The sequence below is a fragment of the Larimichthys crocea genome, chromosome VIII, assembly GCF_000972845.2.
Source record: "Larimichthys crocea isolate SSNF chromosome VIII, L_crocea_2.0, whole genome shotgun sequence".
NCBI classification, from domain to species: Eukaryota; Metazoa; Chordata; class Actinopteri; family Sciaenidae; genus Larimichthys; species Larimichthys crocea.
Genome location: NC_040018.1, coordinates 18,718,298 through 18,737,423, shown reverse-complemented (window position 1 = coordinate 18,737,423; position 19,126 = coordinate 18,718,298). Strand labels below are relative to the sequence as shown.

At 38.7% G+C, this 19,126-nt stretch overlaps 2 protein-coding genes and 1 long non-coding RNA gene across 5 annotated transcripts in view; 1 reads left to right on the top strand and 2 right to left on the bottom strand.

Moving 5' to 3' along the window:
• The window catches only part of LOC104921781 (AN1-type zinc finger protein 3), a 13,995-nt gene extending 13,236 nt beyond the window's left edge, over positions 1-759 (bottom strand). The window contains exon 1 of the mRNA XM_010734423.3: positions 382-759. Coding sequence (XP_010732725.2) covers positions 382-464 — 83 coding nt within the window. The 5' untranslated portion in view covers positions 465-759. The remainder of the gene's footprint in view (positions 1-381) is intronic.
• Positions 713-13,596, top strand: LOC109139292 (uncharacterized). The gene is made up of 3 exons (XR_002042140.2): positions 713-849; positions 11,609-11,690; positions 13,356-13,596. It is a non-coding gene; the product is annotated as an uncharacterized LOC109139292 (long non-coding RNA).
• On the bottom strand, positions 10,882-19,126 carry slc7a9 (solute carrier family 7 member 9). Of its 3 annotated transcripts, none has more exons than XM_019262425.2 (13): positions 18,914-19,126; positions 17,797-17,922; positions 16,848-16,995; positions 16,189-16,431; positions 15,218-15,343; positions 14,995-15,094; positions 13,907-13,951; positions 13,685-13,808; positions 13,349-13,452; positions 13,041-13,137; positions 12,383-12,532; positions 11,793-11,967; positions 10,882-11,653 (listed from the first exon to the last, which is right to left on the bottom strand). In XM_019262425.2, exons 2-13 carry the CDS (start codon positions 17,911-17,913, stop codon positions 11,592-11,594), a joined length of 1,491 nt encoding a protein of 496 aa, XP_019117970.1. In that variant the 5' UTR covers positions 17,914-17,922; positions 18,914-19,126; the 3' UTR covers positions 10,882-11,591. The 3 variants fall into 3 exon arrangements, with proteins under 3 accessions (XP_019117970.1, XP_010732724.2, XP_027137248.1); XM_010734422.3 differs by having other exon boundaries at positions 17,797-17,919; XM_027281447.1 differs by having other exon boundaries at positions 17,797-17,919; positions 18,957-19,126.

Here is a 19,126-nt window from a genome sequence, read left to right as displayed (position 1 = left end):
ATTAGCCTGACTGTGTGTGTGTGTGTGTGTGTGTGTGTGTGTGTGTGTGTGTGACCAAGCTTCATTTGTGAGCTCGATACTTTGAAGCTAGCCATTTGGTTAGCACACCTGTCACATCACCTGGACCTGGATAAATCCCCACACACACTCCTGCCCTGCTCTCCACCTCCTTACAGGAGAAGGTTACCGAGGCCAGCTGGCGACAGCTAGCAGCTAAAGCTACAAAACAATGGGGAGGAGGAGGAGGAGGAGGAGGAGGAGGAGGCGATAACAAGAAAAGCAGCTCATCCCTGTTTGAGCCGCTAACGCTAGTAGCTAGCGACTGTGCTAGCTGTTGACAGAGAAAGAAACAAAAGATATTTGACAGGTGTTTCGTCTTACCCCCAGAAACCACAGGGGCAGCGCGGGGGTATAACGTTAACGTTACTCGGAGGCTTGCTGCCCTCGCTCCCCGTGTCCCCCATGTCGGTCCTTCCGTGTGAGGCTCTCCGCGTAGCAGGTGAATCCGGGGATGGAGTGAGGGCCTCGTATTTGCGTTTAGATCCCGTGGCTTTGACAAGTACAAGAGGCAGAAATAACCCCGGCCGGATTATCCTTTCGAGTTTCACAAGACGAGGAACGATTTGCCGACACGAGCGGCCACTGACTCCGTGAAATTTAAACAGTTTAAATCGACGCTAAAGACGCCGGAGCCGTCAGAGCCAGCGACGGACGGAGCCACCGGGGAATCCTGGGCCGATCAGCTGGAGAGAGGAGCGAACCACTGCCGGAGAGGGGGGCTGTGTGGTTGATCTGGACGGCCCCAAAGTTAAACTGACGTGTTTGTGCTGGATTAAAAAAAAAATACAGGTATGATCCTTTTTAAACATAACAGAAGCTAAAACCCAAATTTCAACTTGGTACAATTTTAAATGTTTGAGTTTGATGAGTACTTGAGTTAACAATGGTATGATCCATACAAAACACAGGATCTCCTACAACCAGAGAGCCCATGACACTGTGGCACAGTGTTTTCAGGGGCTATTTTAAGTAGGAAAACATTGAATTTAGTCTGTATTTCATTTACTTTCCGTCTGGTATCTGCTTTTGCAGAACTGGGCCCACATTTTAGTTATAATGACATGCCACCCTTCCTGGGGCTTTGGAAAAATGTGAAGCTCTGAAAAGCATGTTCCCTTAAAGCAGAATCATGAGTATACAATCCTACCTACACAATGTTGTTACTTTGCATGTAGTCTGATAATATTTACCCAGCAACAGGTGTGAAATAGACTGAAAAGTGTCTTTTATCACACAGGATTTTAACAACTTTGTGTTGCAAAATACCTTTTTTTGGACATGTTACAGTTTAAATAATAATAAAATGAGTATTGGCTGAACTCCATTTAGCCGCTTCAGTTTCAGGGTTCATGTTGACTCACAGTGTTATGGCTTATGCACTGAATAAAGGAGAGCCATTGTTAATGTTATTAATATTTGTTCATTTCATAATAAGACAAGTCAAAAAATGTCACAAGACGTCACAAGGCAAAAGGGCCCATGGAGACCCTTTGCACTTTGTGGCTTGTCATAGGAAAAACATACCTATATGGAATGCAGCCACTACACCTTGATGAGACGTCTAAAAAGATCCAAAAGCTTGTGTTGGTCAAATGGCATCTGACAAAACTGTATGACTCCAAGAAGGACTACTTTTGCAACAGATTTATTGGCTGTTTTTTTCTTCCATCTTAAATTACCATTAGTCTAATCTGTTTATACTTGACAGGATGTCAGACAGTCGTTCAGGGTGACCTGCAGTCTGATTGGCCAACATTTTATTACACTGCAGAGTAAAATCAGTTGGCAATGCATGAATGGCCTTGAAATTTGTCTGTTCATCCATTCATTCAATGTTATAATGACAAAAGGATGAATCCTACCATCTGCAGGTCAAAATTTCCTCATGAAAAACTAATGATCAGCTTCCTCTGCCTAACAGCAAAAATGTTATTGGGCTAAACGTCAAAATGAAACATCCATTCTGACTTATTAGGCAGAGGTCAACAGAGCCATTATTATTTTTATTAGTTACACATGTGCATTTTCTGTTTCGACAAGTACACATTAGTTGTTATCATGTATGTTATTATGTGGAGCTGCAATTAGTGATTATTTTCAGGATCAATTAATTTGGATAAATCCATTAATCATTTGATCTATAAACAGATAGAAAAAAAGTGAAAATTGTTGATCTCACATTCTCAGAGTACAAGGTGACGTCTTTCAATGCCTTGTTTTTTCACTCCATAACCATTAAATATTCTGTTTAATAGGATATAATACAAAGAAAAGCAGGATATCTCGGATATCTCTATATTTAAGAGGCTGAAAACTAAAAAACAATTTCTACCATTTTTGCATTAACAATAAATTTAATGGTAATCAGTCATTGAAATAGTTGTTAATAGTACTCTATTAACATGTTAATGATAGATAATCTGCACGCTAAAGTTATTACCAACATAATTAGAGCTGGATGTTTAAAACAAGTCAACTAAACACTAATCACGAGTGAGAATAATCTCAAGAAAATCAGTGTGTAACATGTTATGACAGAAACCTAGTAGTTTGCTGACATCACAGCTGGTTTCTAGCTTGGGAATGGGGTCGTTTCATGTTCACAAGTATTGATGGCGCTGTCTAAAACAACAGAAATAGCATCACAGATTTCTGTTTTTCACCTCAGACTGACTTTCAGAAGAATGCAACACTCCACTTTAGAGCCAGGAGGTTTGGATTCCCCTCAGCAAGACCTGCCAAGAAGTAGCTTCTGTCTGCAGGGAAGGACAAGTGGGCCCTGGGTGGAATGAAGATAGATAGCTGATAGTTCATTAGCTAGTTAGGCACAGGGAGGGGTACACCGCAGAGGATTGCAGAATCTCGTTTTTCAGTGTTGCTAAGAGCCCAGTGCAGGGCCAAACAATGCTAGCAGGCTCAGTTGTTATTTGCCTCTCAGTCTCAGTCAAAGCAAACTTTTAGTTTTTTTCTCTGTTGCCCTTTTGCCGCCTTAGGACATTATGGAACATATTGTTTCAAATAAACAGATAACAATGCTAATTTATTGTAGCAAACAAGGCCGTGGCATACCCCAATTTTGGCCCCGCAGTAGAAAATTGGTTGTTGCTTCTTTCCCCACAGCCCAAGTCCAGCCTTAGGCTTGGTTGTCCTCTTGAGATTTGCAGAACACCACTTCAAAGACAGATCCCCTCTCACTACATACGATATACCCTCTCTCCCCTCCCCTGCTATAAACACAAGAACTTAAGGAATTAATTAGACACTGGATCAAACACGGGTTAGCAAATTCAGCTCACTGATATTGCAGGAATAGTGTAATCACATGTTGAGTGTTTTCATGTGGGGTATCTTTGATATGTATGTAGAAGCCTCTATTTCATTTCAGATCCACCAGGGCAGCTTACATTTGCAGTTTGTTGACCCCTCTCTTAGCCACCAAGTGATATAGTTAGGGATATTTTGGAGGCTTTGGTCCTCAGACTGAGGGACAACACCACACCCCTGTAAAAATGCAAAAAAGAAAATTCCATTATAGTGCAACTGCTCCTTCAAGGCATGTCCATTAATGAGAGTTTCTGCCACAAGGGCAGCTCCCAAATTCATTTTCTCATGGCTCACATCAAACGTGGCGCTGTTTATGTCATAGGTGAAAAGGTGTAGTGGTTTTGCAGTACATTTTATTCATGTTATGGTCTAATCAATATCTATGGTGTTACTTCACCATCCTGCAATCTTACAGCCCCCATGGAGCCAATGTAACAAATTTATTTACAGTAACAAATCACCTGTACTGTACATGCTGATTACACTTGCATTACCCCATGTGTCAATAAAAAGAGAGTTGATTCACGGCTGCCAATATGACAGACAGGCTGTCTACAACATGCTTTAGATAGATATGGGAAATCTATATGAACACATTTGTTCATAGATGAGAGTCTTTCTTATCAGTTAATGCTATCCTCAGATAGGCAGGCTGGCTGTTATTGACTTGATGACAAGCGACATGTCACAGCTTATAGATTTGCTCTGAGGGGGTATATCAGAAAACATGATTACCTATTTTAGTCTGAACTGTGAAAACGGTATTATTGACCTGAATAAGCAGGCTATTTGGACTTTGGATGTTTTGGACATTTACTCATATTTACAAAATTACATAAAAAAATCCAGCTGGTTGGAGAAGAAAATCTAGAGTGGAAGACAGCTGACACATTCTGCCTTAAATTAATATGTCATGTTCAGTCTCTCATGTCATTCTTCCAATTGCATTTTGCAAAACATTTGGCAATGCAGAGTAACATATTGCACTTGCCGTGCGTTGACTGAACTCAAACTGCAAATGCTTTTTTATCAAATTGTTTTCTGCTGCACAAATGCTCAATGACAGAAGAGGAAAACTATCTTTGACAAGGAAGCTGAGAGCCCATCGCTTGGCTGTGAAGCAGTAGCGTCTGGTGATAATGTTTGAAAGTACACACAGGCAGGATAAACATCAGAGAGGACCCTGCCAGGCAGTCAGTAAGCTGTTTCCCCCCCTTCGTTCTTACCCCCCGCCTAATTATTTCCTCTCATTCTCTTTCTCATTGTCTCTTCTTTCCTCTCTTTCACCACAAACTCTTTCTTTACCTATCTCTGCCTCTGTACTGCTTCCTCTCTCTTCTTTTTACACACATATGCACACACACACACCACCAGTCCAGCCTCCCACTGTGTGCAGAATGTGCAGTGGAGCCACCCGTGCATCAGGCAGGGAAGCCAGCATAACCAACCTCCCTACCATCTCCCTATCTGCTGATCAAAGAGCCGCTAAACAGCCAGAAACTACAGCAAGTGCAAGAGCCGAGCATGCACAGCAACACAATTAGCAAGCACCACTTTTTCCTATTTTTTAAATTCCACTCTTGATCCCTGGCATTTTTGCACACAAACACAGTCCTGCATGTATGTGCATACAAATTTGGAAAATATAAACACAGACATGCAAACACCTCTACTTGTATTAAATATTTTGTGTACAGCCGAACATAGAGGCTATATGCAAAGTAAGATAACCAGCGGCATCACCTGTGAGTGACTGTTCACGATGGCATCAGCCACTGATCTCTAAGTTGCTCAATTAAAGTTAGTAAAGAGCCTCAACTGGGCGAGGAGAGGGGAGGAGGAGGAGAAGGAGGAGGAAGATCAAAGAGAATACAGAGAAAAATCCTAGCAGGAGAAAGACAGAGAGAGGAAGTGTATGTGTGAGAGAGTGCACACAGAGGAAGGGTATGAGTGAGAGAAAGGCAGAGAAGAGGTTAACAGGGAAGATGGTGAAAGAGATGGATAGTAGTCTATAGAAAGAGAGACAGAATGTGCAATAAAAAAGAAAGAGAAGAATGGCAGTATAGACAAACTGTCACATTATATTTAGGTTTGTGTTGTAATTAATTATGACTCGGCTAAGTGATGTAGGAGTCATTGCTGAAGTCGTTTTTATTGTTAAAACCCTGTAAGCTGGCAGAGTTTGTGAGAAAACAGAGGTCAACTCGCATCATTAGCAATTTGTCATCCGCAGTATTCACCACTGCCTTGGGTGCTCGCAGCTCGTCCACACCTGGAGACGGTTGAAACATGATTAGATTAGTGAGCAGCTGTGCTGTGTGTGTGTGTGTGTGTGTGTGTGTGTGTGTGTGTGTGTGTGTGTGTGTGTGTGTGTGTGCCAGACAGTTGGATTTATGATCAAGAGCCATTCCTTGAGTGCCAGAAATTACAAAAGACAATTATATAAAGGGTATTTCATATCAAATTTAGTGCTTACTTTACAATTATATAAAGGGTATTTCATATCAAATTTAGTGCTTACTTTCCTTTGTACGCATTTTCTTACTTTTTAAAGTGTCAGACATTATCATAATGGAAATATCATAAAACATAAAGCAGGTTTTAAAAAGAAAAAAGCACCTGTAACTCACCATGTTTAGGGTTACGGTAAGTTTACAGAGAGTCATGACTGTGACCTTTTATGAACACAGTGTTTGAGGATTAAAGTTTTACAGGAAAGAACATGCTCACCTTCTCACAAATGAAATTTAAATTCATAAGCAATAAAACACACCCATGTTCAATTCAATACACTGTTTAGAGCCTGGTTTGATCTGACAGGACCAGTTGCTAATGGTGGCTAAGGTTGCTATGTAACTAACATTACTGTGTTGATTCGCTTTCTGACTCCTTTCTACCTGTGTTACTGGTATCTTGTATTTACAACGTTATCCTATTAAAAACCACAGCTGATAACAAAATCATGTGATTTCAAGTTAATCAGCAGCAGGCCCAACAAACAGGTATTCATAATGGTGAAAGAAAGGCTGTCAAACAAAGTTATTAATGAGACATTTGTGTGAGAACAGTCATTTGAAACATAATAATTCAAATGAAGAGTATTTTTTCATAATGTTCTTAACACTAAGCGCAATGCCAGGACACTTCTGGGAGCAGTGCCAGGTGGGGGTGAGCCACAAATCCGGGGAAATGTGTCAGGGAAAATGGATGTGGATTCTCTACTGTAAAAGGATCACAGTGTACATGAAATGGCTCTGACTCACTTCAATGCCACTGCTTATTCAAGTGTGCCCTCCAATGGAGGAAAATAGGTCATGTTGACAAAATAGACTCTTCTGCTGGATGTTTGAGTGATACTTGGTTCTTTTTTCCATCTGTGTTTGGGCTCTTCAAAAATGTTATTTTTGAGTTTCCCCTGCCATCAGATGACAAAATCAGTGAACTAAGTGCACTAACTCTGAAATTACAGGCACTTCTAATAATTAAAACTAATTTAATATCACAAAAAAGTAGGACAAAATAGTGAATAAATCTGGTCAAATATCATCTCTTGATCTCACCTTGATATTACAAATAAAACTTTTGCAAATTGAAATTACCACCAACTATTCTTCTCTCTCCGAGGTCTTGAAGCATCATTTCTGATAATCCAAAAACAATCAGAACAAGCACAGACTTCATTTGTAGCATATGTTCATCAGTGACACATCATACTGTAATGCAGTTTTTTGGAAAGGTCACTAAATGATTGCAAGGTTCTAATCCAAATGCTAATTCAGAAACTGATTGGAAAAATCACAGTAATGTGATGCTAATAACATGCAGATGAGTTCTCATCAGAGCTGTCTATCCATTAATGAGATGATATTTGAGTGTACAGTACATTTGTGTGTGTGTGTGTGTGTGTGTGTGTGTGTGTGTGTGTGTGTGTGTGCGTGTGATTTTGTAGGCAAGGCTGCATTCGCAGTCATTAGAACATTTAGCATATTAATCAGCCGCTTTGATTAAGACATGCTATAGTTGGTAATAAACAGACAAACAACTACATGTTGGAGATATCACAGCCAGCTTACATGACCAGCTAATCCCCTTTAAGAAAAGTTTTGAAATGAAGACATACAGCCAGAAGAAAATATGTATGTATGTAAAAACTTGCATACTAAGAATGTATTGCAACCCATCATTGGATTAAGCATATTGTAGTGCTCTTTAAAGTCCCTGTGTTGACAGAAAAATTCAGATTCCTATTCTCAGTTCCAGTCCTTCCTGTGGTGTTAGTTTCCTTTGAGTGCCGTGGTGTCCATTCACCCTCCCGAAATATGCTGGTTAATTGAGTGGCCCAAAAAAAGCAAAGATCCCAGAGAGAGTAGAGCTTGCTGGGATGTCAGCCAATCAGGATCGAAATTAGCTCAACAAGAAAATCTTATATGCCCCAGATTTCATTTGTTTGCTTGCCGTGTGTACTGATGAAATGCTGTTTGCTTTTCTATTGTAGTTTTTACAATAAGACATATTATAAATACATTTGTAATTATTAAATTAAAATTTTGAATGTGCATCCAAAACAGTGGGGGAAAATAACAAAGTAGATTTACTCAAGAACTTTACTTTTATTGTACTTTTATGTTCTATTCCACTACATTTTAGAGGTAAATGTTGTACCTTTTACTCCACTATATTTGTTTGACAGATATATATTTGAAGTAGTTACTTAACTGATTAAGATTTCACATTAACATTAAGATTTCACACTGCTTACTTTACTTGCTAGAGAATGCGCCCCATGAACCAAGGCTGAGTACTTGGTGTATTGGCGTCTTGGCCTGGGTTTGATTCTAGCTCACAGAACCCTCAGATCTCCTTTAGGACCTCTTAGTTGAAACCCACTGGACAATGCTTTATCTAAAGTAGATAAAATTAGCTTCACCTTAGCCAGCTACAACAGTAAAATGCAGTTTACAAATTGTTTCATGTCATATGGTATATTGATCACTCACAGGAAACATTTTATTGCTGTACTTTTAGTTGTGATACTTTATGTACATTGCTGAAGTATCATTTAGAATTCATGACTTTACTTGTAATGTACATTGTTATATTGATGTTTCTTCTACCACCGATCCAAAGTAACAAACTGTCAAGAAAGATTTGAGTACCAGGTGACAAAGTCAAAGCAGTGGGACACTATTTGTATGCAGCTGATCAGTTTCACTGGCTTATATTCATGACAACGAACTGAGAAGTAGCCCTCAACATCAGTGCCTCATATTGCCAAGCACACTTGAACACAGAACCACAATTACCTTGCAATCTAAGTGAGTTCAGTGTGGATCCCTGATTACAAATAATTACATTTTACAACTGCAAATAAGTCACCGGTCTCATTCTGTCATACCATCAGATCCCTGAACTCCACTGAGACCGAATAGAGAGTTAACTTGCATCATTTCAAAGGCACCAACACCACACAAAGACAAAACCTTTTTTTTTTTTTTTTAAATTCAGTTTTGGTTTTACTTTTTCTTCTCAGGACCCAAATGAAAAATGTTGTCTTTCATCCAGGGACCCAATGCCCATTAAAAAGTGATGAAACAGAATGCAAGTGTTCATCTCAACTAAATTTCAAAAAGCCAAAAATATAGGAGGAGGAGATGATGTAAGGCAGGGGCATTCATGTTATGTTACAACTATGTGCTCTGAATCACAACTCCATCTTTGGACTGATCCTTCCAGAGAGTCCTGACTTTTGTCAACAAGCATTCAGTCTTCATGCGGGACCTGTTGAGTTGATTTCGCCGGGCAACTTCATCTTTTGACTAACCATGCACATTTCAACAGAGCCAAACACACAACAGGCTAGACAACCAACATGCTGCTTCTCTAGACAGCTCCAACTTAAATTGGCAGAGGTTATGAAGCAGCTTCTCTACAAATGTGTTGTGAGTGAGCACAGCCAGTGTAGATTTACTGGCACTTCCTGAAGAAAACCTTCACTTTTCCACCAGGGGATTCTACATGGGAGATCCTAGTATGACTGTGTGGAGAGACTATGTGCCACTAGAGGGCAGCAAAAGACTAAATGGAGTTTCTGCCAGTCCTCTCTACACTGAGTGTCCATCTACAATGCATATTTGGCCACGGACATAGTGCTTTTATTTAGATTGCTTCATTCGACAAGATAATGTGTTCACTACACATAAGTACAATTATAACAATAATAACACCATCAATAAAGACCACTGCTCCCAAACTGCGCCCCCGACTACTATTACCACTAGTACCACTACTACCACTGATTGCAATAACATTAATAATAGATGATTTTACTAATGACAGCACAGACTCTCCATGCCTTTGCAGAACCATTTAACAGTGCTGTACTGACCTCTGGTGGAAACTTGGTACCTTGAGAGAGTCAAATCACTTTTTTTTATTGCTCTTATTAATAACTGTAGCAACATACATAATCACCCAGTCTTTTCCATAAATAGAGGTCTAAGAGTGCTTTGCTTCAAGCATCACACAGAGCCTACAAATACAAAACAAACATGTACATTTCTCACACTGCTCTTGTGGTAAATCTGAATATGGTGTTCATAATGTTTTGATGATTTTTGTTTAGACTCAGATCAGATTCTCAGATCAGAAGCAGTCAGCTCTTATTGTAGTGTTAAAGACAAAGTAAATGAGCTGCTAGCTTCCCTACTACAAATTGAACATTGTATCAGTCTGACGTTCTCAGCTAAATCTATGCGTGTAGTATATTTGGTGCTGTAAAAATGGGTTTATATCGGAAATGGAAGAAAACATTCTTATATTTTTCCAGAACATTTACAAAGTTAACCAGTTTAAATGAATGACTAACTATTTCAGTCATTATGCCAAAGACATATGCCTTTCTAGTCTGTTCACCTCGCTGAATACATAATTTTGCAGCTTTTGAGACGGATGAACCAGCATTTGAGGCAGAGGCTCTCTCCGGACATGCCAGGTGGTTATTGTGCGTGGTTATGTGAATCCAGCTGTCTTGCAAGATAACTATGACCTTATTGTACTCCTGCAAGTTCTGATATCTGATCCCTCACCAGCGAAACTTTGTCAGACATATTCTGCAGATTGTGATGTATAGTTGTTCCGTTCATTGGTTGTGCCTAATATGATATATGATGGAGTGCACAATGTGAAATGTAATTATAAGTGTGTTAAGTTACACAAAAAACACATACTTTTCCAGTCAGTATATCTCATAATACATCATAATTATCACTAGCCACACTTAATTATATTGTCTGTGAGGTTACACCCTATGACAGACATGCACACCATTTCACAAAAGATAGCAAGAGCAGCTCTGCACGGATACTTTTTAGAATCTCAAATTGTTTATTTTTCATGTTCACTTTATGCTCAACAAGATTTATACATTTAATAATCACCAGCCAACACAGTGTTCCAGTGTATTCCAGTGTGATAGACCGGAGTGAGACCACTATTAAACAATGTGCACATTAAAGAAACTTTCCATTTACAACCTCAGGAGCAACATGAATAAACATGTTTTCACATGTTGTTCACGATCTGCTGAGCTTTCATGTTGGTTTCCACAATCCATTTCCCTTTCCTTAAGTGCAGAGTCATGCATATCTAAATCTTCTTTACATCCCATGATCTTTGGCACAGTGAAAACATTATTGCACATTAACTACATGAAAAATGTTTAATATGATTGCATAATACTTCCTAGAACTGCAGATTATATTTATTATAAAAAAGGTTGTGTATTTCAAAGTAAAATCCTACCCAACATCCTCCAATTGTAGCTTAACTATCATCACAGGAAAGTTGATTTATTTCTTCATGTGGGGAAAGACATCATGAGAATATGGTCATTTAAAAAAAAATTTTTTTACATAACTATATCTGTCCTAGCTATTCTTATAGCTAGAGCAGATATGGACACTCTAAAAACATGAATCCTCTTTTTTCATCCCTGAACCTAAATGATGATTTTTATCTTACCCTGGTAAAAAGGGTTCATCATCCCCCTTTTATTTTTGTCATGCAGCTTTTCAGCAGAGATGAGCTCTGATGTTTGGCTCACACCTACTCAGAGCACCCAAATTTCTAGTCCACTGTTTCCAATACAAGGCTCGACGTGTTTCACGACAAGCAACAGGAGTTGACCTGGTTGTAAGTTCAGTCCGCTCTCATTCGGTTTTCTCAGGAGGAACTACTTCCATCAGCAGCTGGAGATGCATGGTGATGGGTCCTACGTGGAGGTGAAAGGTCACATCATCACTATTGAGGTTGGTTTACCATGAGGTCAGACAACAATGATCAAGAACCAATAGAAATATTTCAATAACTTGAGCTCTTCAATTTCAGTAAAAAATGAAGAATAGACTTACTCATGAGTTTGCGTGCCCAGTTGACCTTCCGGTAAACAAAAGGGTAGTAGAAGAGAAGTCCACTGAATATGAAGATCGTACAGTAGAGGTACTCCAGGTCTGGCTTATCAATGATGGGAGCCAGGACTAAGTAGCAGGACACCAGGACCATCAGGCCTGCTATGGCAATCGGCACCTTTGAGTGCAGAATTCATAAAATTACACAAGGTCCACTGTTAAGTATTTATTTGTACTCCTGTCCTGTGAGCACAACCCCAACTCAGTTCCCTAAAAATGTATGTAATATTTCATTTACAACCAATGCAAAATGAAGCAAAAAAAAATATGATCTACTGCATAATTGTGCTGGGTTAAAAAAAAAAAAAGTCCTGTATTGGGGATTCTATCAAAAAATGTTGAATGGCTCTCATCTGTCAAGCTGACATTGCTGATCACTTCAGTACATATATTTATTCACTGTCTCGCTACCTAATCAGTTAAGACACAGATTGCAATTTTGTAGTTTCAAGTTAACGAAGCATCTAAACTGTTGAGGCAAAACATCATAAAGGAGGAAGCTGCCTTCAAATAAATCAATCAGCAAACTTCACCTTTACTGGTCTGTGGAGATCCTTCCTGGTGAAGCGCATGACTATGAGAGCCAGTGCTGTCAGACCATAAAATGCCCACTGAGCAAAGCTGAAATAGTTAATGAGGGTGTTGATGTCTGCTGGGACAATGTAGAAAACAGATAAAACACCCTAAAACAGAGAGAAACCAATTAGTGAAGCTGTTCACTTGAAAGGAAACAACACAATGTACAGATTCTTTTTTTAAAGGTCCAGTGTGTAAGATTTAGTGGTACCGAGCAGTGAAGTCGCAGATTGCAACGTCTCACCTCTCCTTCAAACATGTAAGTAAAACTCTGGCTGTGAAATTCTGTGAAAGCCACTGTTTAGTTTGTCTGTTCTAGGCCACTGTAGAAAAATGGCGGTTCAACATGGCGAACTCCATGGAAGAGGACCCACTCAGTCTGCAGATATACACGGTTCATTTTTTAGGCAATGAATACATAACAATTATTATTTTCAAGGGATTATATACATAATGAAAACATAATTATGATATTTTTGCCAGTAGATACTGACAAATCTTACACACTGGACCTTTAAGCATGTGATATTGTAACATTGCTTTGACTTTTTTGTATACTGTTTATTTCAGATTCATGTACTGATTAAATCACATCATTAAAAATGTCAGACTTACATTGAATAGGAGAGCAGGGGATGGAGTGTAGCGCTTCAGACTAATGTAGGATAAGATTTTCACCATGTGACCCTCTCTACCAGCCACATAGGCCAATCTGTGAAAGACAGAAATGTTTTGTTTTGTTGACTATTCTTCAGACACACATCCGTATTCTCACCTCCACATTCAAACTTTGTTTATTTGTGCCTTCTTCTTCCCCAAACACACAAATGTGCACAGCGTACACTTTTACACATAGAGACAGACAGAAAATGTATTCTTTAGCTTCTTTGTTTCATATCTAACCTGACATTTGTCTCTTTTACCTGCCAGCGGTGAAGCAGCTTCCATTGGCAGAGCCGAATGTAGAGAAGACAACAAAGAGAGGAACCATCCATGACAGAGGGTAAAGGACTCTGTCTCCAAAAGTCTAAGGAGGGACAAACAAATCCTTTAGATAAGATAAGGAAGTGAAGTAAATGAATACTTAGCTGTTACTGACGTGTGACCAAATATTCTCCAGAATAGACTTATGTTAGCGTCCTCTAATTGTTGTATGTTAATCTTTTATTCTAACACCGCAATGACAAGTCATTACCAACTAATTTCGAAACTCCATGGCTCTCAGCTTCTCTATAACCAGGACAAACCACACTTCTTACCACAGCAACAGCTGGAGACAACAGCAGTTCACTGGTGGTCATAACAGTGAAGTAAGCAACGTTGACCAACACATAACACACAGATACCAAAGGGATCCCAATCAGGATGGCCAGTGGCAGGTTCCTGGGATTAATTGACAGGAAAACACATTGCATATTATACACATTTTATATATGAATATATGCTATTAATAATGACAGATGGGTTTTAGTTTGTCTTACCTGAATGGGTCTTTGAGTTCTTCTGTAATAAAATTCAGCTGATTCCTTATTTTTTTTAAAAAGCCAATGAGAAATCAAATAACAGGTAAAAGCCATGAAATAAGAAATACAAACAATATTTAATAAAAGGCATTTGTCCTGCAATAATCTCAAAGCTCTCTTAAATTACTCTCCCCTGTAGAGCACCGCACTGAAATCTGCAGCCACCAAGTCTTGTTTTTCCTGCAGTGCTAGGGTCACTGTGCAGGTATATGCTATGATTCCACACCAGCTATTCAACAATGTTTACCTGTGCAACCTTTAATTACAACCAAAGTCATGCTTGGAAAATAACTTTGATGTATGTACTTTACTTGAGTATTTCCATTTAAGCTACTTTATATTTAGACTCCAGCACATTTCACAGAGAAATATTGTACTTTTTACTCCCCTACATTTATCACACAGCTTTAGTTACTAGTTACTCTTAAGAATCAAATTAGCACCATCTCGACAGGTTACAACATTAATTGTCATGTTATTATAATAATAATTAGATAATATAGTATATGATATGGTAGCATGCCAATGAGCTACGTAATGTTTTATTTTTGATACTATACGTACTTTTGTTGGTAATACTTGTATGTAATAAAGGACTTTAACTTCTAACCAAGTATTTTTAACAATGTGATATTGCTGCTTTTACTAACCCTTAATATTTCTTCCACTACTGAACAAAGGTAAGAATACAGTGACTGACTAATGCAGGAATGGTAACATGGTCTGTGTAAACCACCTCTCTTATGTATCTAATATTCACAAGACCTGAGGGAGGAACTGGGGGAGCTGCTTTCACCTACTGGGCCTCACTCCACAGCCATATTTCTGCACTCAAAGAATGTGGTATCTAGTCTAAAGCATGTGGCTCAAGAGTAGTTGAAAGGCTGAGTAGGCTTAGAGTGCTCCTTATGCAAAGCCAGTACAGCAGTAAAAGGCTCATCATATTGACAGAGTACTCGTCTATGTATTGCTTTAAAGAGGAGACTGGTTAAACCTATACATCCTGTTAAAAAGCAAAGTGAAGTGAAGTGAATTAAAACTGTTACCATCCATCGTAAGCCCAAAACCCATTATAAAATGCAAGTCCGATTGCTCCAACAGACGATGACGTCCCATCAAAAGCATTTGACAAAGTCTCAGTTTTCCCTGGACACAAATACACAACAATAAACAAATAAATATATATTGTTATTATGAAACATTTCATCAAACAAACATTTTAAGGCTGGGTTGTATATTTAAAAACACTGATACTGCCAGCAGGCCCACCTTGTGCCAGCATAACGATGCCAGCTCCCACTATAACAAGAATGATGAGAAGTTTGGCCGCAGTGAAGAAGTTCTGCACATAGTTTGCCAGTTTGACACTCAGACAGTTGACAGTGACGATCAAGACTGAGAAGACACAAGAAATTTAATTATACACAATGCAACCTCTTATTTATGACATATATATGTATACCTTATTACCACCTTTGATGTAGATGGGAGTAATTTTATATAAAATTTACAATGATTTTTCTTTTGTCTTGTTAAACCATTGTAATAATGTTCCGAATTAGTTAGCACAACTAGTCTAGTATAACAGTTGCTTAATTACACATCCAACATATAAGGAGAAGCATTTATTTAAAGCTGTGTTTCTTTCCGCCTGACAAAAGAAATACAAGTTTCACTCTTCTTTCTTCTTTATTGTGGTTCTTCACCAGCTCCTACATGCTAAATGTTCTACTACCTATAGTCACTAACTTTGTCTGCTTTTTGGTGCTGAACAAGTACGGTGAATATGTCCCAGAATTTTTGCTGAAAACAACATCCTACTGCATCTGAAAACATCCCTGATGAGAGTGAGGTAGAACCTTTAGACCATAAAACCAAAACAATGAGCAGAAATGTGCAAAAATGTGGTGGAGCTGCAGAGGCAGTTAATAATCTTCTATGGTTTTATCACCGCAAGAAACTCCTTCTGTATTCCATGTTATCAGGATCCAGTAAAGCTATCCATTTAGTAGCTTTTAATGATTTACCATCTTTAACACCGTGTATACTGTTCATTTTAGCTGTTAACTACGTGATTCAAAAGTATAGTTTTTTAATGATTAACAGAAGCTTTTTGAGTTCACACACACAGATGAAAAGGAAACAAGTGGTGCCCATGATCAGTAACTTATACAGTATCTACTTGGTCTGTAATTTACTGCTCTTAAACATTAACTCATAGGGATTAAAGTAAAACTTACATATAGCTGCTGCTGATAGACACTTGGTAACAACAAGAGGAGGAGTACAACCAGGGTAGAAAGGAGCGGACGCATATTCAGCAAAGCTCAGTGTGATGATGGCGAAGGAGGAGGGCTTCAGTACCATGACAGTGGTCCAGGAGTAAAGGTAGGCTACAAGGGAGCCAAAAGCTTCCATTAAATACGCATGCTCTCCTCCCGATTTGGTGATCATGGTGCCAAGCTCAGCATAGCACAGTGCCCCTGTGTACAGACAGAAGATTGATTTTATAATTGATTATAATAAATAATTATGGTTATTTTGGTTAAATAATAATATTCAAGGTCAGTCCAGTACACTTGCACTTTCTGAAGACCAACAATAGTTCTGCATGAGAATGACAAACTGCAATACCGATCAACTTCTACTAAACACAAAGTACAAACCAATCATGTTTGGGGTTGCTTCAGGTGTGTTTCTTATGTTAAGAATATTTAACAATGAATACAACAACACTACACATTAAAAACACTGGGTTAAAAATCTAGCAGTACCATACATATTAAATGCTCTGTGAATTAAACCATTTCCATAAAGAGGTAGAAGTTGAATATAAATAGACATACAGACATCTATAATGCTGATTAAAGTCATGTATTGGTTTGGATGCCATTCTCACCCAGAGTAGATAAGACGCCACAGGCAGCCCAGATGAGGAGGCAGGGTCCCACAGCTCCAGAGTACAGCAGAACAGCCTTTGGAGAAATGAAGATGCCCGAGCCAATCATTGTCCCCACAATCAGACAGATGCCACTGAATAGACCAACCTGAGCATACATGACAAAAAACGGTCAAGGTGTTACTTGTAGTTCTCATATTTTTAATTCTAATGTATTTTCAATGTATGTTTGCACGTTCCTACTGGATGCTTAAATTTCCTTGGGGATCAATAAAGTATCTATCTATCTATCTATCTATCTATCTATCTATCTGTCTGTCTATAACACTCACATTTGAACTTTCTCTACTTCAGCCAGAGATGAAACTTTCTTGACATGTTCTACGCTGTTATGTCAATAGTGTTTAAGTAGAAAGTTTCAATAACACATATCCATTGTGTCCTAATGACTTTCGGGACCCTTTGTGTTGTAATGACCTGCCGGTAGTGCTACTTTAGTGACCCACTGACATAAAGTAGCACTATCAGCAGGTCAAAGTGTCATGGCTGTTGACTCATGGTTGTGGAGTCTTGTTTTATACAAATCCCCAATCCCCCACAAGTAAGGCAAATATGTCAGAGATTATATCATGATTATTTCAACTAACCAGAGATGTCACGATTATCTTGAGTAGAATGAAGAAAATTTAGGTAGTGCTAATTTTAAAAAAATATATATATATTATGTGAAACTTTCAGTCCCCCTAAATTCACTTTAGGGCTTAGAGAGCTTAGGGGGCCTGGACGACAACACTGAGTGGATCATTGTGGAGTTAATATGTACAGACGGTCATCGTGGTACTGCCTGGTACTCAGTTCCTGCCCCCGTTACTTAAAAAAAGGTACGGATTGTGTGATCCTACGGTGTGAACATCTAATGGGACTTGTTCTCAGGAACACATACACTTACATCTTTTTGAAGCACAGTAGCCTTCTCAGGCTGCTTGTCTTTAGTTTGACAGTCCATGCTGTGGCCGGTGGAGCCGTTTTGAGACTCCTTCCTCTTCCTGATGCTGCCTTCATCCATTTCAGTCTGCTGGTGCAATTAATACAAATGACTGCACACATTTTACACTGGTTACCTTAACCTTTTAATGGGTAATAAAATCTCTTTATCTCAGGTCATCAAACAGTGCAAAAGATATGATAAGGTTTACAGCCCTGATCCTGCTATCAGCAAATTTGCTCTTATCAAGCTAAACACTGAGGCTCACACAAGAAAAACAATTCACCCAAATTCACCCAAAACCAGATGTATTTACATTGTTAATCCAGTGATCATACTCATTGTATTACTGTAAAACCATCCCATGATCCGGATCTACTGCACAGATTTTGACTTTGAGTTGCACAGGTTTCTTTAAGTTTCTAGATGATGACTATTTCACTGTGGCACAGTGGTTTAGAGTCACAAATCTCTTCACAACAAGTGATCTCTCACAGCACTGTTAGTGGATCATTGCAAGAAAGGGTTTAGTTTTTTAGAGCGGCTTCATCTACTGAAAAGTAGTCGTCTTCTTTATTCTGGTTTAGATTGGATTTTCACTTTCCATTGTTTGTGAGGAGATTTAGTTAGATCACTGCAAATTTGACATCTTGAGGCTTTTTTTTAAACTTGTGTCAGTCTGAGCACTTTTTGTGCAGTAAGTATTAAAAATATCTGTTGTAGTATGCAGGCACAAGTTTGGAAGAATAGTTTTTATCACACCATTGACCAGCTCAAAATGTGATGATACTGTAATGTAACATAATGTTTCCTCATTTTCATCTAAAGAAATTACTTACTTTGAGCAAGCAAGCATTTTATATTCACATGAACCTGTTTCTAGGTGAGATACCAAGTCAAGTTATTCGGATTTTAACTTACACTGAGTTCAAATAATAATGTTTAACTTTGACATGTTATGTAACAAACACAAGAAGTCATTCTGCCTTGTCTTGAGTGAATCTGACGACTTTGTTAACATACTACATGATACATGACAATAAATAAACAGATACATAGATATTTAAACATTTTCACTTACATATGACTCCGACAAAAAAACGCCTCAGTGATACTCCACAAACCTTAAATGTAATTTCTTTTGAGCCCAGGTACAGTGATTTGGACCCACAAATAATACCAAGCCAACTTTAATGAAGCAGAGCAGGAATGTCGGATGCAAATGAAAACCTGGGGCTCCCTGCAACGGAGCACACTCCTCTGGTGGGAGGTTCCTAGATCTGATTGGACATCC

Excerpts from the sequence above, each read along its gene's own strand:
- slc7a9 (XM_019262425.2), bottom strand. The coding sequence starts at position 17,913 with ATGGATGAAGGCAGCATCAGGAAGAGGAAGGAGTCTCAAAACGGCTCC. Across the intron at positions 16,996-17,796 it reads CTACTGTGCTTCAAAAAGAT|GTTGGTCTATTCAGTGGCAT; the intron begins GTAAGTGTATGT and ends ATGTATGCTCAG. Across the intron at positions 13,138-13,348 it reads AGCTGCTTCACCGCTGGCAG|ATTGGCCTATGTGGCTGGTA; the intron begins GTAAAAGAGACA and ends TGTCTTTCACAG.